The sequence below is a fragment of the Podospora pseudoanserina genome, chromosome 3 (genome assembly GCF_035222485.1).
Source record: "Podospora pseudoanserina strain CBS 124.78 chromosome 3, whole genome shotgun sequence".
NCBI classification, from domain to species: Eukaryota; Fungi; Ascomycota; class Sordariomycetes; order Sordariales; family Podosporaceae; genus Podospora; species Podospora pseudoanserina.
In genome coordinates this window covers 1223885-1240196 of record NC_085922.1, presented here as the reverse complement: position 1 = coordinate 1240196, position 16312 = coordinate 1223885, and the positions used below count along the sequence as shown (strand labels likewise).

General features: G+C 53.7%; 5 protein-coding genes across 5 annotated transcripts; 3 read left to right on the top strand and 2 right to left on the bottom strand.

Moving 5' to 3' along the window:
* Positions 1 to 382: 382 nt before the first annotated feature.
* NPR1 (Nitrogen permease reactivator protein) lies at positions 383 to 3843 on the top strand. Its single transcript, XM_062945468.1, has 4 exons — positions 383 to 815; positions 964 to 1229; positions 1457 to 2786; positions 2859 to 3843. The coding sequence occupies exons 1-4, from the start codon at positions 764 to 766 to the stop codon at positions 3431 to 3433; spliced, it is 2223 nt and encodes a 740-aa protein (XP_062801452.1). The 5' UTR covers positions 383 to 763; the 3' UTR covers positions 3434 to 3843.
* A 402-nt stretch (positions 3844 to 4245) lies between these two features.
* Positions 4246 to 5231, top strand: hsp10 (mitochondrial heat shock protein Hsp10). Its single transcript, XM_062945467.1, has 3 exons — positions 4246 to 4472; positions 4556 to 4783; positions 4840 to 5231. The coding sequence occupies exons 1-3, from the start codon at positions 4470 to 4472 to the stop codon at positions 4933 to 4935; spliced, it is 327 nt and encodes a 108-aa protein (XP_062801451.1). The 5' UTR covers positions 4246 to 4469; the 3' UTR covers positions 4936 to 5231.
* A 203-nt stretch (positions 5232 to 5434) lies between these two features.
* Positions 5435 to 7342, bottom strand: QC764_303450 (uncharacterized protein; the record flags this gene model as incomplete). Its single annotated transcript, XM_062945466.1, has 1 exon — positions 5435 to 7342. One exon carries the CDS (start codon positions 7340 to 7342, stop codon positions 5435 to 5437), a length of 1908 nt encoding a protein of 635 aa, XP_062801450.1.
* Positions 7343 to 8356: 1014 nt separating this feature from the next.
* QC764_303440 (uncharacterized protein) lies at positions 8357 to 11282 on the bottom strand. Its single transcript, XM_062945465.1, has 3 exons — positions 9682 to 11282; positions 9428 to 9629; positions 8357 to 9368 (listed from the first exon to the last, which is right to left on the bottom strand). Exons 1-3 carry the CDS (start codon positions 10040 to 10042, stop codon positions 8915 to 8917), a joined length of 1017 nt encoding a protein of 338 aa, XP_062801449.1. The 5' UTR covers positions 10043 to 11282; the 3' UTR covers positions 8357 to 8914.
* A 189-nt stretch (positions 11283 to 11471) lies between these two features.
* Positions 11472 to 15981, top strand: CDC45 (DNA replication initiation factor cdc45). Its single transcript, XM_062945464.1, has 3 exons — positions 11472 to 11528; positions 11585 to 12847; positions 12899 to 15981. The coding sequence occupies exons 2-3, from the start codon at positions 12077 to 12079 to the stop codon at positions 14735 to 14737; spliced, it is 2610 nt and encodes an 869-aa protein (XP_062801448.1). The 5' UTR covers positions 11472 to 11528; positions 11585 to 12076; the 3' UTR covers positions 14738 to 15981.
* The last annotated feature ends 331 nt before the right edge of the window (positions 15982 to 16312 follow it).

Sequence of the window (16312 nt, the reverse complement as noted above, 5' to 3'; positions counted from 1 at the left end):
CCGATAAGATGGATGACGAGATCGGAGAGATCATTTTCTTAACCAGCCCACCTTCCGGAGTGAGCCTCACATGTATCCGAGATATGGAGACCCCTCCATTACGTCGGTGCGCCCCATGCCCCCCTCCCCCCCAACTCTCACTGGAAGAGTGTGCGTGAGTGAGCCTTTTTTTTGGTGTCCCAAACAGCCGTGAGGTGCCTTACCCAAGGAGGAATCCCGCCCGTATCCGCGTATGCCTTTGGTCGCCACAGACTGGTAGTTGGAAGCTGGTGAAATGCCCGCTGCGAGTCAGGCTCGTGGGAAGAAATTAGAGGACAAGATCAAGAGATCAGGGGACTTGATAAAAAAAGACCCACTGCCGGGCCCGTGAGGCCCCGGAAATGGCCGCCCTCGCTCAGGACCTGGGAGAACCCTGGGAACTTGTGGTGATGCTCAGGTGCTTGAAGGGTACCCGTGCCTCCCGCAGATGTCAGCCAACGTTGAGTGGCGCGTCTTACTGTAAACCAGGTACCGGACAAGTAGCTGAGCCCCACCACGTCGCAACGACCTCGTAGCGTATAGCGCACCTCTCTTCTCGGCGCTCCGCCGCGGTTCAGGCGCAGCCAGCCAGCAGCCGTCTCTTGTCCGTCATCTAGGATTCTGGGCCCGATTGCTCTGCTTCCCCCAGTCTCCATCTTTGGATCCTGCAAACTATCATCGTGCTTTCCCTCTTCGCGCAGGCGCAATCGCAATCGCAACCGCTATCTTCTAGACCATCTCCATCATGGCTTCCAGTGCCCCGGCGCCGGAAGGGCAGCACGAGATCCTGAACAAAGGTGAGTCTCACCGGGACACTACCTACTCACTCACTGTGCACTGTTTCGATCGCCCCTCACTCAACCCCAAACCCCCACGGATTTCCAGTCCGCTGTTTGTTAGCAAAGGACACACCTTGTTGATTTCGACGTCGTACGCATCATCTAGAGCCCTCAAAAATCGAGATATCTCCCCCAAAAGACGAACCCGCTGCCGAATCCTCTCCCGCCGTCCGCTTCAAGTCGACGGTACAGGAGATCACCCCTGAAGATGCATCGCTCCTCGCCAACACAGACAATGTCTCACTCGGACAGCCCGGACGGGTCACATCTGAGGAAATACGTGATCTCTCTGAGCGATTGAGGAATTGTCCGCTCCAGGAACGCCGCATGAACATATTCTCATACGAGCCAGTATCGCTACCAGTATCCAGGGTACGTATCGACGTTTCCAGGTTTCCAGGTTTTCGGGCCTATTGGCGTGTGGGTCTGGTTATCGATCGATGGTGTCTTTGTCTTGGTTGTGGCGGATTCTAGTATGGGATCAGATATCTAGCCGAGGCCTTGTGGGGTGGTCTCAGAACTTACTTTGTCTTTTGCTTTTCAGGGTCTCTTTTTTTCCTAGAACTTTAGGGCTGACGTTTGATCGATCTCGGCTTTAGACTGCATCGCGCGACGATGATTCTCGGGAACCAAGCCGGGAAGCAACAAGAAGTTCGGCGAGCCACCAGGGCTCACCGCACCTAAAAGCAAGCAGTCATACGAGGAGGAGTCCAGAAATGCATACGCCACCGCTGACACCGGCCGGCACGGATAATGTGGAAGCAGGACTGAAGAGAGAGCCTGCCGGAAACCAAGATCGCCTGGGACGCATGCCAGATATCATCACGCCTCAAGATTCGCTCCACGAGCCTGCACCTGTCAATCCTGCTCGTCTATCCGTCCAGCATCATTCTACAACGACCGAAAAAGAGCGGGTGTCACGGAGGCCCGCGACGTCAGATGGAAGAGACCATTCCGCTCTCGGTGACCACCGAAAGGGGTTGTTCTCGCTCGGCGCCGGGAGTGGTTCCAACTCACCCGCCAGCTCTGTCCCACCGTCTCGCGATAGCAGTCCGTCCCGCGCAGCCGCTGCCTCGCTGTTCTATTCCCGACAAGCACCGCCAACTGGAGAGGCTAATGACCCCTACGCCGCGAGCAAGCGTCAAACACCAAAACAAATTGAGTCCCGCTTCATGTTCACCAGGAAAAAGAACAAGAACGCCTCGCCCAGTTCATCGACCCTGAGCCTGCCCAGAATATCCGGAGACAAGCGCCTCAACAGCGACGACAACGTTATCCACAGCCGAAATAGCTCCATGGCGGATCTGAAGAGGTTCTTCAAGCTGGGGCCAGGCAGCAAGGTCAAGCGCACCTCATCACCAGCAGCTTCGGTTCGGTCTGGTATCAAGACGCCAAAGGGCGGTCAGATTCCATTCGACAACGACCACGGTCTCACTTCCAAGTATGGAAAGCTTGGAAAGGTGTTGGGAGCTGGAGCGGGTGGTTCTGTGCGGTTGATGAAGCGCGCCGAGGATAGCACCGTGTTTGCCGTCAAGGAGTTCAGACCCCGCCACTCATATGAGACGGAGAGGGAATACGTCAAGAAATTGACGGCCGAGTACTGCATGGGGTCTTCTCTGCACCACGGCAACATCATTGAGACGCTTGACATTGTCCAGGAGAAAGGCAAGTGGTACGAGGTGATGGAATACGCGCCGTTTGACCTGTTTGCCATTGTCATGACGGGGAAGATGGCGAGAGAAGAAGTCACTTGCTGCTTCTTGCAGATTCTGAGCGGTGTTACGTATCTTCACAGCATGGGGCTGGCGCATCGGGATTTGAAGCTTGACAACGTGGTGGTGAGCGAGCGGGGGATCATGAAGATAATCGATTTTGGTAGTGCCCACGTCTTCAAGTATCCTTTTGAGACGAGCACTGTTCTTGCTTCTGGTGAGTTTTTTTTTTTTTTCTTCCTGGAGATGGTGTTGCCATGCGGCAGTTTACTGACTGGTTGATGTACAGGTATCGTCGGCTCAGATCCATATCTTGCGCCTGAGGTCTACGACGAAAAGAAGTACGACCCACAAGCGGTGGATATCTGGTCGTTGGCCATCATCTACTGCTGCATGACGCTCAGACGCTTCCCCTGGAAGCTTCCCCGTCTTACCGATAGCTCGTTCAAGCTCTTTGCTGCCGATCCAACGCCTGGTCACGACCCGAAGAAGCTCATTCTTCCACCATCCGCATCCATGACCGCTTTGAACAACACGCCTGAGAGAGCTTTTGTCGAAGGACAACCTGCGCCTGAAAAGTCCAAGAGCGAGGAGAAGCGGCCGTCTGGCCAAGACGGCGGCGAAAAGAAGGAAGTCATCCGCGGCCCGTGGCGTATCCTTCGACTGTTGCCCAGGGAAAGCCGGCATGTCATTGGGCGCATGCTCGATCTCAACCCAAAAACGCGCGCTCAGATGAGCGAGATTTTGGAGGACCCTTGGGTGTCGGATACAGTTATTTGTCGGCAGGTTGGACCGGGGCAGGTGGTTAATGCTGATGATCACACGCATGTGTTGGAGCCGCCTACGCCTCCTGCTCCGAAATAAAACGAGGAGGGTGGCCGGGGAAAAGCCATTATTCGCATTTTTATTCGCTTCACGAGATTCTGCCAGACATTCAACGTGGTGTAAAGGTTATGGGATTTGGGGCATTCACGGATATCCGATGTGTACATGCACGTACAAACTCACAGACTCCGACGACATCCTTTTTTTTCTCTACCTAATTTGCTTTTTCTACTTTTATTTGTTTTGCTGTTTTTTGGTTTCGATGCGGGGAGTCTAGGGGGAGCAGATGGGGGCAATTTTAGCGGAATTTTTTTTTGTTACGTTGTGCGGTTGGGCTACAGACTAGATTTGGGTTGTTTTGTTTTCTTGACCTCATGAAGAAGGGTAACCAGGGCTGGGGGTGGGGTGTCATGCATGTAGAAAGAGATATCATGGATGATTGAGAAGGGAAAGAAAGGGATGGATTGGGGAAATAGAGAGTGATATTACTTTATGAAGCTTTTTTTTGGGGGAAGTGGTATTAGGTTTACATAGGGAGGGAGGGGGCAGGGGGAAGAGAGATGAATATCTTGAGTACCTACATAGTATGTATGTGTGTTTGTTAGTGTTGTTGCTGTGGTGAAGATGGGAGTGACGTTGAGGTGAGGCTGGTCATTGGCTGGTCACTTACACGGTTTGGGTATAACCCCACAGTTTTGGTTTGCTACAAGGGCTTAACAACCAATGGGGCGGTGAGGGATTGGACTAGGCTGGCCCAGTTTTTCGGCTGTAGCCGGAGGTAGGAAATCGGTCGGTCGGAGCAGGCGCAAGGGCCCCCGCCCCCGGTTGGAAAAAAAATTAGGAGGGGACAATTCTAGAAAGCTCTCCTTCCCCCGACCCGCATCAGCAACGCTTGTGTCTGTGGAGAATTGTTGATTGACGACAGTTGTGGCAATTGAAAAGCTTCCCTCCCCTCTCTTCTCCAAACACAAATTCGAAGTTTACGAATAACCTCACTACCGTCAACTACCTATCCTCGACCTTTCGAACTGCACATAGCCAGCCAGCCGGTTTAGCTACCATAAGTCCAGACAAAATGGTACGTTGAGCATTACGCCATCACCACCCCCGCTACCCATAGCTTCCTCAAAACTCCAAGTTTTGCTAACGCTGTTGGAAAAGGCCACCTCCCTCCGCTCGATCAAGTCCCTCGTCCCCCTCCTCGACCGTGTCCTCGTGCAGCGCGTCAAGGCCGAGGCCAAGACTGCCGGGGGCATCTTTCTTCCTGAGACGGCAGTCAAGGAGCTCAACGAGGCCAAGGTTTTGGCTGTTGGGCCGGGCGGGCTCGACAAGGATGGGAAGAGGGTGCCTATGGGGTGTGCGGCTGGAGATAGGGTTTTGATCCCTCAGGTGAGTGTTGCGAAGACAAAAAAGGGGTGTGGGATGGGGGCTAACGGGACAAATAGTATGGCGGTTCTCCTGTCAAGGTTGGGGATGAGGAGTATCACCTTTTCAGGGATAGCGAGATTTTGGCAAAGATTAATGAGCAGAATAATGCTTAAGGCGCCACGGGGAGGGAATAGAAGGGGGGATTGAGGGGAGGGGGATGGGGAGGGGGAATGGGGAATGGTGGGAGAAGAAAAAAAGGGAAAACAGATACCCAATGATGTGAATGAAGGGAACGGAAAATAAAGATCTTGAAGTTGGGGGAAGTGACGAGCTGATGGAGGGATCTTTTGTAACATTATGCAATACAGTGTACTACCATCAGATATGACCGATATCGAAATCGCCTTGTTTTATTTTTGACAGCATTCGGGAGATGTTGGAGCGAGTGCGTTGAAGCTGATGGTGAATAAGATGGAAGGGTTAGAGAGTGTGGAGAGGGTGTTGCTGTGAAGGGGATTGACTTGAGAAGTCATCTTCTAACATGCTGCTTCATGCGGCGGTTTCGCTGTGTGGTATCCTCGATACAAAACTACTTCTCTCCTCTCTCATCGATCAACAGCCCCTCCTGTTTTGGATCTATTCACAACCCACCCCAGCACTTATGCCATCTAATTAATTCCACCAAAAGCTTACACTGAAACTCACGCTCAGCCCCCTCACATAATGCCACCACCCCACGGGTATGTACAACGTCTCCCCGGGCTCGAGTATGCAGTCGACATATTCCAGCCTCTTGAACTCTTTTTCCTCTTCATCCCCCCCCTCTCCGGTCGCCTCATCCCACCCTTCAAGCACACCCACATCAAAAGCAGCCGTGTTCCCCATGTCAACCCCCGCTTCCTCCCCTCGTCTCTTGACGTCCGCCCCAGGGGGGTACAGCCTCACGTACTTCCTGCCCACAACCTGCACCAAAAGGTTATGGTACGGATCTGTATGTAAAGGGGTAATCGTCCCTGGAGGGCCAAACCAGGCGTTCAGCATTGGTTCTTCCAGCTCCGGTGTTCCGTCGGGACGGTTCGCCGGGGAGGTGTAGCACAAGTCAGGGATGGTGATGTCGCTGCGGAGTTGGGGGAGTTGGGCGAAGAGTTGGTGTTGGGCGAGATAGCCTTTGGACTCGGAAGGGGAAGTTATGTAAGTGGATAGGAACTCGGAGAATGGGAGGATTTTCTGCGACCAGCCTTCGTCGACGTAGGAGCGGCCGATCTCGACGGGGATGAGGCGGCGGCCGGAGAAGGTGCGGGAGAGGAGGTAGGAGGGTTTGGACCAGGGGTGGGCGGCTAGAGCTGGCCAGCTGGGGACGAGGCTGGTGAGGATTAGGGGTTGGGGGGTGGGGGAGGAGAGGTGGGATTGGAAGGTTGTGAGGGAGGGGGAGGGGAGGCGGGGGATGGGGGAGGTTACTGGGGGGGTGAAGGGTTCGTAAGGGGAGAAGGAGGGGTGGGAGGACCAGTTGGGTGGTTTTTGGGTTATGATGGGTGTTTGTTGTTGGGTGTTGACAGGAGGTTCATCAGAAATGGCGACGGGGCCGACGAGCTCTCCTGAGGCGTTGAGAGGGAGCCAGCCATCGATTGTTGATGAGGGGTTGGTGGGAGGGGGGAGTGATAGCCTTGCTCGTTTGGTTGGTGGTTGGGTGAGTGATGTTGTGCGTGTGCGTCCCAGGGAAGGGTCCTGCCTAGGGGTTTCGCTTTCTGATGGTTTGGAGCTGATTTTGTCCGGACTGTTGTCGTTGCTGGGCAGGGATGCCGCCTTCTCCAGTAAGGCTACATAACCGTGAATTTCATCATGTTTTCCTCCACCGCCGGCCAGGATCAAGGCAAGATCCAAGGTTTTGACCATATCATTGAGAAGTTCCTCCTCTCGCTCCCGTTTTTGTTGCTGTTGCTCTGGCCCCTGTTGGCCGTCTTCTTGCTCATTCCGTCGTTGCCATTCCTGCAGTCTCTCCCGAACTCGACTGCTCACCTCCCGGCTCCGCCGAACATGCACACCTCCTACTTCCGTCCGCATGGAGAGCTGCATTAGCTGATGCCACACTGCCGAACCCAGGTTCCGTGATGGTGTTCCCTTTGGCTGCTTCTCAAAACGTGCCTTGATCTCGTGAACTTCCTCCCTTCGCGCCGGAGTGTTAAGCTCAAAGTCCTCCCACTCCATTTTGTCCCAAACCCTTTTCCGGATCAGTTCCGGCTGCCGACTCCGCGCCCACTCAAACACCAGAACCCAGAACTTGAGGATAGCAGCCTCGGTATACAGCAGCCTCCAACATGGCGGCAGGTCTTTGTACAAGTAAGCATAAAACTTATTGTAGGACGCGGATAGGATGTCGTCCAACCGTCGTTTGATCAGGTCGTGGTCGGGTGTTGCCATGCTCATCAACCGAGCCTGTCGTACCAGTAGCTCGACGAGAGGCTCTCCGCATCCTTCTAAAATGGGAGCGGATTCCTCATAGTGGGAGTAATAACGGGAAATGAAGCTGTTGCCATGATCGATCAGTTTTCTCAACGGGTCATCAGTCTCTTCCTTCTCCATCCCAGCATCAAGTCGACTTCCAAATTGTGGTGTGAAGGGTGATTGTTGTATGGGAAATAAAGTTGAATACCTAGATACCTATGAAAGCCTGTCGTGAGAGGGTGGTGAATACTGGACAGTGGGACACCCCCATCTGCACTGTCCTGGTAGCGCACGCGCACTTACAAACACTGCCAATTAGGTACACAGTAGATCTCACTGTCCGTCCCTGGCACATCTTCACTCAAAAACCCTCAATATTCTCTCCTCTCTCTTGCTAACAAACTCGCCATCTCTTCCAACACAAAAAAATAAATTCCCAACATCTGCACCACATCAGAACTGCCTAGGTCCGATGATGTAGTTGGCTGTCACGTCAGTCTAACACACTGAAGGTCTCCAGTTGGAGCCTGGATCGGATCACGCGCATACCTCAACATACTCATCCTCAGACACCATGAGGTGCGGTATCGTTTTGCTCCATTTACATGTACTAGCAGTGAAGTTTGGTCGTCGTCTTGTTTGAAGGGATAGCAGTGTAGAACGCCGATTGGACATGGAAAGAAGTACACATTTACACAGCCTGTCCTAGATGAGATGCTCCAATGACCATGAAATAGGGCTACACAGCGTCTACGATATCGGACCATAAACAAAAAAGACTCAGTAACAGTAACACCACAGCATGTCCAGTACTTCCCGCCATACAACCCTCTGTGATAACCTCCCCCCAGTGTCACCACTTTGCGAAGGCAGCGTTCCCTGCAAACACCTACCTGACATTTTCCACATCTCCCCGATCGACATCTGCACCTCTTTCCACATCATATTCAAGGCCCAGATCACCCCTGTAACTGGTTCCCATCCAGACGTACATTTGCTACACCTGTCGAGTGATTCCACACTTTTCAAGCCGTGACTGCGACCTATGCCCCTCATATTCGAGCCGCCATTCCTACCTAGGTACAGAGTTCCCATTCGAGCAGTCACGACTGGGATCAAATCCTACAACTCCCCAAAAAGTCGAGTGTACAGTCATAAAGTGATACTTCATCCTATTGTTATTTACAGCATCTCAACCTAACAGGTCAAAATACGAGAGCACCCCAGTGAACTTCACCGCTTGTATGATGTGTCTGTCCCGCTATGATAACTGGCAGTTTATATATCTCTCCCCCTCCCTCTCCAAAACGGCGAGTTTCTCCGCAAAGCAGCAGCATTGCAGGCGCTTGGCGTCTTCAGCCCCCCGCGCTGTCACTTCCCCCCCTATAGCTGGGAAGGAGGAAGCGGGCGGGCCAGAGACAAGCTTGCATCTGCATGCTCCAAACAGCTCGATTGATTTGTCTTCGGCGAATCGTTGGAGTCGTGCATGCCGTCTCTTATCTCGGCAGTTTCCCAACCCGCCATCTTGCCAGATGTACCCCCATTGGCCAGGGCCCTAGAGGTTCTTCAAGTCTTTGGAATCTTCGTCAATAGTTCGTGTAGCATTGCCCCTTCGAGAAATCCTCTCGATATTAGTTTTGGGGGCGCAGCCGGGTAGGTGCTGGATCTCGATTGCTCGAGCTTTGATAGCCGGCAAGAGATTGGCCTCCGTCATGCTGGTGGTTTCTGCGCCCAGACAAAGTGGATGGGGACATATGCGTGAATTCGCCTATTTCCCACGGCGTTCTTAACCCCCACGACAAGCTCCTCAATGTCGGCCTTGTCGAATCCCGCCTCCACCAGCGGACGGGCCGCCATGGCGGCGACAAAGTCGAGAAAGACTTCTTGGAAGCAGCCACCCAGCATTCGGAGATGCCGATCCTTGGGCCATTCACCCAGCGGCATGTGGAATACCTTCCGCTGCACGTTGACGTAGCCGAGCCGCTGTAGGCGGTCGGGAAGGCTCTCCAGCACCTTGAGGTCGAAGCCGTACTGGTCCTTGAGAACGCCTTGAAGCAGCGAGTAAAACTTGGCGGGCGGGTAGTCTTCGGGCAGTGTGTTGTCGTCTGACGATATCCGGGGGTAAATATCCTGGATTTCCACCCAGCCGCCCGGCCTGAGATTCCTTGTACTGGCTCGTCAGCATTTCGTGACCCCGTCAAGGAAAACCATCACAATACCTACTGGAGAATGTTGTGAAGCACAAGTTCATTGTTCTTCAACACCGTGTTGACGAACCGAAAGTGCGCGAAATCGTAATCCTGATCGTGCACCCACTCGTCTTCAATGTCATCCACGATGAACTCGACATTAGAGGGAACCCATAGTGGCTGAATCGGCGATAAGTCGACTCCTGTAACTTTGGCACCGGTAAAAAGCTCGCCCACTGCGACGTGACGTTAGCCCCAACCCCTCCAAAGGAATTTCTCCAAACATACTCTCCATGGCCCATTCTCCAAACCCCGTGCCAAGATCGATGATCTTTTGCGGGTTATCTCCGATGGGCGCAAGGTAGAGCTTGCCCTTCAGGAGCTCCTTCAGCATGGCATGTCGTAGAGACTCTCTCTTGTACTCCTCGTCGTCGTTGGGTAAGGGGTACCGGCCATATCGAAAAGCATGGTATCGTCTGCCGTACTCCCACACATGACCCGTGACGCTCGACGTGAGGGAGCCAAAGGTGGTCTCGGTATCGCTTGGGTCATAATCTGATGTCACCTCTCTCCCAAACTCCTCATCAGGCAGTGGTTCTATGACCCCGTTTTCCTCCATTCCAGTACCAGAAGTGCCTGCCGCCTGCATTCAGGTTCGGGCTCGGGGATGGTTTCCAGAGACTTGTTCGATCAGGGAAGAATTTTTGAGGCGCAAGTGGACTGGCCAAGAGCATATTTCGTGACCGTTTTTTTTTCTGGGGAAGCGGAACTTGCAAGGGGAATTCGGGAAGTGGATATCGTAGGTTTGACAGCGAGCAATGTGTGAAATGATAGCGTCTAGAGGCAGCTGACTCTCTCTTGAGAAGTCAAAAGAAGCGTGCCATTGCTCAATGGACGAGCAGACAGGTAGCTAGGAGGAGAAGAAGCAGGAGCAGGAGAGGAGCATGATAAAGACGTCAGGAGAAAAAGAGAGAACGCCGGGAGCAGACAAGGCCGGGGCACTCGGGGCAAAATGGCCAGTCATGGCTGGCAGCCAAGAGAAGCGAAGCCGACGGACCAAGCAGCTAAAAAAGAGATGTACATGTTGACGGAAGGGACACAGAGGCGGACAGCTCGAGGGAAGGGCCAAGGGCGGGATCCAGGAATGATTTCCAGACCTTTGCCATTCGCCAGGCTGTTGTACCAGTGGTACCGGCGTGAAGCGTAAAAGGTACCTCTCACCTTCTCTCACCCACAGTTGAAATGATCCAATCCGTGGTGAGGGGGTGGAGGCCGTGAAGCGGTGGGTTGTGTGGGTTTCTGTGGGTTCTGGGCGGTGCCGAGTGGGACACGGGCCAATCAAGGGCAGCCATGAGGTGTCCTGGCAGATGGCGGCATGTGCTTGCATGAGAAGAACGCCATGGCTGCATCTCGACCATTTGCTGGAAATGCCGCTGGACGGCACACGCAGCTGGCAGCACCCAGCTCTCCGGAAGGGAAGCAATGTCCCGTTGGCTTTCTGCTCAGCATCCAGCATGAGCCATCCCAGCCGTCTGGAGAGATGGGGCGGGGAAGGGGGGGAAGCTCGTCCGTAGTGTCGGGACTTGACTTGTAGGTTGAGTTCCAAGGCGCCGGTAACACCCCGATTTCCAAGTTCTCGATCAGCGACAGCTCCTACAGTACCAAAAAAAAATTCTCCCATTGGGGCAAGCGCGTGCTTGTTGTCTTAGATGCCACGACAAGTGACCAGAGTGGCGTAAAGGTGTCACGGTGTGTCCCAGCTCCCCATCATGTGGGATAGCGGGACTGAGGGAGCAGCAATGAAACCTCACGCCCACTCACTCGACGCCCCGAACCGATCCGATGGGCGGAAGATGCCATGTGTCGTATATCGTCTAAGAAGAAAAGAAGCGGTCAGTGGTTCATGAAACAAACAAGGAGGTCACCCCAATGGCTGCGCTGCTTGCTGCTCTGCTTGCTCTGAGGTTGGGAGAGGAATACTTGGCGTTGCAAGGGGGCTGTCACAAGTACAGTAGAGCGAGGGGCATGGGACAGCTGGCAGTGAGAGGTGATGTGGTATCGGCGAGAGGGGTGGTGGTGTGGAAGGTGAGAGGTGAGAGAGGTGAGGGATGTTAGCGGCAGGCAATTATCAGCTGGTCCGTGCGCATTTGGAGTTGCACAAGCCATTTTTGCTGACGAGATGGAAGCACAGTCCACCTCATAGTATTGGTACTGTGTGTCCCGCGGTGCAAGTCGCGTCCTGGGGGGTTGTCGAAGCGCGTCTTGCAGAGTCTCGGCCTCGATAAACAGCGCTCCACTTATATTCCAATTAATGGGCAACCAACACCAACACCAACACCACCAATACACGCCTGCTTGTTTGCCTGTTGTCTGTTGCAAGATTTCAGCAGAGCCAGAGCGTTTCTGCCGTTTATTATACCAAGTCTGAAGTCGCTTTCGAATTCTTATTCTTACTACTATCAAACTCGCCTAATCTCTCTCGCCCTGAAGGTCCACAATCTCTTCGATCGCGCCCTTCCCTCGCCCGCGGGGCACTGCGCGGTCGATTTTATAGCGGACGAAATCTGGGTATAATCAACCAACCAAGGGACAACAATCTCGCGTTGTCTCCTAGAGGCTCCCCGTCAGCAATTTCTCCGTCGTTGAGCAAAATTAGCAGCGCGTTACGTTTTCTTCCTTCGCCATGTATCTTCCTAGGGAACTCATATCGAAGTTATATCTGCATCTGCAGGCCACTCGACACCCCCTCTCACCACCTGTTCTCGTACTTGTAGCCCTCGAACCCGATGCGCTCTGCGCCTGCCGAATTCTCACGCGTCTCTTCAAACATGACTATATCCCGCACAAGATCCAGCCTGTGGCAGGCTATGCCGACCTGGAGCGCATTGGACAAGAGCTCGTCAGTCCCATGATGGAAACGAGGGGCGGTGCCGGTGGAGTGGTGGTATGCTTGGGTGTTGGTGGTATGGCTGATCTGGGAAGTGCCTTGGGCTTGGAACCCGAAGGGGAAGAAAACACGTTTGGTGGTGTTGAGGTTTGGGTGGCCGATTCTCATAGGCCTTGGAACCTGTCCAATGTCTTTGGTGGCTTTCCATTAGAACCCGAGACGGAGGATGCGACGACATTTTCAGCCAGGACCCCGCGTGGGGTCAAGGCTGGCCAAATCGAACATAACTACAAGCCAGGCAAGGGAGGAATCATTGTCATGGACGATGGTGATATTGAGGAACACTTGGTCAAGGAGAAGGGCGCCTATCTTGCTCTGCTGGACATGCCGGAAATTGAGGATGACGGGGAGGATCTTGGAGGAAGCAGTGACGAGGAAAGCGAGGTCGGCGAGCTACCAAGCTCAGCGGTGCCTCGAGCTGGTCAGAAGCGAAAATCCTGGGACTTTGAGGACGACAGCGACGAGGATGACGATGATAGACCAAGGCAAAAACGGAGGAGTAATTCCGTATGTCTTTTCTGTGGGTATTAGTAAAGCCCAAATGCTAACATGATACAGTCGACTCCTATTCCAGACTCCCCCCGACGGCCAGCACAACGAGGACTCATATCACTCCGAGACGACGGGCCGGTCTTTAGCAGCGACCCAGCAGATCCGCCCACCGCGGCCCAGCCGATAAAGGGACCGTCCGCAAGGACACTTCGGCGAAGGCTGCTGCGGTTACGGCGCGAAAACGAGACGATCCTCAGAGATTACTACCGACTCGGTACCGCCTACTCGGAACCCATCTCCTCCATGATGTACTCTCTGGCCTCAGAACTCGGTCGTGAAGACAACGACCTCCTCTGGCTCACCATTGTCGGAGTCACCTCTATGGAACTCTACGGCCGCTCCTCAGCCGGCATCGCAGCCCCAGTCCGCACCGGCGAAGCCCGTCCAGCCTCTGGCTGGCTAGGCATGCGCGGTGCCAGGATACGACAGCTCCTGCGCGACGAAGTCCGTCGTCTGAACCCCCCAGAAATTGGCCGGGGAGCCGTCCCGGAGAACAGTGGCATCATTCCCACCACGGCCCGAAGTCCAGACGACACCAGCATCCGTCTGTCGCCCGAGCCGAAGTTCCTGTTGATTCGTCACTGGAGCCTGTACGATAGCATGCTCCACTCGCCGTATCTCTTCTCACGGCTGAAGACCTGGAGCGAGACTGGCTTGAAGCGTCTGCATAAGCTCCTCGCCAAGATGGGGGTCAGTCTGGTGCAGTGTAAGCAATCGTACACTCACATGGACATGACGCTGAAGCGGGAGCTCCGGTCGAAGCTCCTCAAGTATGCCTCCCTCTACAACCTCGACGAACTAGTCCCCACTATCGATACCGACGGGAAAGACCGCGGCGGCGCGAAGGACTCCTGGGGTTTCGTCAGGAGCTGGGGGTGGCGTGCCACGCTCTCGGCGCAAGACGTCGGCGTTGTCATTGGCGCCCTTTTGGAAGTAGGTCAGAACAGCCCCGAGGCTTCTTCCAGCAACAATGACGGTCCGTCGCAAGATTTAATGGAGATGTCGACTGCCACGGCCCCCTCGGAGGAATGGCTGCCACGTTTCTGGGCTGCTTACGACGCTCTCGAGGATATTGAGTCGCTGAAGGCTGGTTTGCCAACGGCCCAATTCCTCCACAAAGCCATCTTTACCACCGGGACGACGATTCTCAAAAAGAAGCAAATCTCGCACTTGCGCGCGTTTCGGATGTGCGTGGTGAAGGACTCGCCGGATAGTCAGCTGTTTAACCACCCGGGTGCGTTGACAAAACTGGCGTTGTGGATTGGGGAGGCGCTGGTGGAGCAAGAAAAGGATGCCACGGGGAGGCTGGCGTTGGGCGGCAGGGGAACGCCGCTTGTTGTGGCTAGTCTGGATGAGAAGCGCGGGGTGTATGTTGTTGTTGGGACGGGAGGGGGTGGTGGTCCGGATACGATTTTTTTGGATAAGGAGGCGCAGAAGAAGAAGGTGAAGGAAAGGGAGGAGAAGGCTAGGGTTAGGGAAGAGGCGAGGAAGGTTAAGGAGAGGATGAGGGAGGAGAAGAAGGCGGCGAAGAGGAGGGAGAGGGAGCAGAGGAGAAAGCAGGGGGGGGAAGATGAAGAGGAGGAGGATGATGGGTCGGAGTTGGACAGTGAAGATGATGATGAGGACAGTGAGGATGAGGATGAAGATGATGGTGAGGATGAGGAGGATGAGACGAGGGAGAGGGGGTATGGGCTCAATAGATTTGGGACGGCGTTTCAGGATGTGGTGGCTGAGACGAATGCGAGGGTGAGGATTGATAGTTTTGAGCATTGTGTGGTGGAGGTGAAGAAGGAGGATTTGAGTGGGTTTTTGGAGAGTCTGAGTATGAAGGCTGTGGTGGGCTAGAGGGAACAAAAAGGAAGGGATGAATGGGAGGTGTTATCATCATAGGGGCGGTAGCGTGTGTGGTTTTTGTTACCCTATAGAAGGCAGGCAGGCAGGCTTTTTTTTTTCTTTCTTTCTTTCTTTTTTGCGTTGTTGGTTTTGTTGTTGTTGTTGTTGCTGTTATTCAAAGTTTGTATTTACACTTGCCCCGTTTTATCCCCCCTTTCTTAACATTTTTTTTTCTTTTATTCCCCCCCTTGGCACACAACACACATACAACATAAAAGAGGGGGTTGGGATTGGGAGGTGGGTGGATGGATGATAGGGAACCAAAAAAGAGATGGGAAATATTGGGGAAATCATGTAGGGAAGGACAAGAGCATGTTGAAATGGTTGACTAGGTTCTCTTGTGCATAGCAGGCTCTTTTCTAGCTTTTGTTGTTGAATGTTATCATCACTGTTCAATAAGCATTTCTTTCATTTTGGAACAATGGCTTCATGTAGAGGTGCTATGTCATACTACTAGGATGGTGTATGTGCGTGTCGGCAGGGTCAGCTGCCAGGAACACAGGGTCGGCATCAGTCAGTCTCAGCCATCCACCCCTAGCTACCAAGGGGCACTGGATGCGATGCCGATCCGGGCCGCTCCGTACGCAGGCCACTGTTCCCATCAAGACCGAGCACCCCTCGCTTGCTTATGGTTTTGTATACCGAGCGCCGACATGTGTACGTACACAGCTACGTCAGAGTGAGTGGTACCTGGGTGAGATTGCTAGAGTCAAGCTTTTTTTCAGGGGTTCGATTATGACGAGAGGCCTGCCAGAACTGAGAAGGTAAAAAGAGTTTGGCTCCCTAGTTTATGGTTTCTGGCTCTTGCGCGGCGGCTTAGATAATTTGAGGAGGGGGGAACATGGCGGTTTATCGAGTGGTGGTTGGGGGTTCCTTGGCGGGTTTGCACTGCCCCCCTTAGGTAAGCAAATCACCCCTCTCTCGAAAAGGGAACGGTGAGAAGGGTTGTGGTTCTAGACTGTGCGGGATTGTGGAAGAGATGGTGATGAAATGATGGGAGGAGGCTCTCGATTGATTTGCGGGAGCTGAGGTGGCCTGTTATCAAACATGGAGGCTGAGGAAGGGAGAAGTCAAACTAGGTAAGAAGGGCCTGTTGTTGCTGCGCCCAGTAGAGAGACCAAGAGCTGCCTGGCCGTTGCGGTCTACCGTCTGTATGTGCAACAAGCACGGAGAGGGACATGGTTGGCCTCCCTGACAGTTTTATGTGTTTCTCGAAGGTTCATGCCTACTCTTTTGCAGCTTGTTTGGTGGTGTTTGGTACTGTGCCCCTCAATTACCGGAGGGAGGGGCAATCTCTCACAAATGTACCTATGCTGCCTCACAGTGTGCTTCTGACGTAGGTAAGGTCAAAACAGCACGCCATATCGAGGTTGCCCATGTGATGAAGAATGGAAAAGGGGGCGGAGCAGATTCATGGTATGCAGCAAAGCTGACAAGATTCAGACTATAGGCGGGCACAAGGTAAGGCAAGGCAAAGCGAAGCACCCATGGTGTAACAGCGAGAGCCCAAGAGTAAGTTGTCCGTAC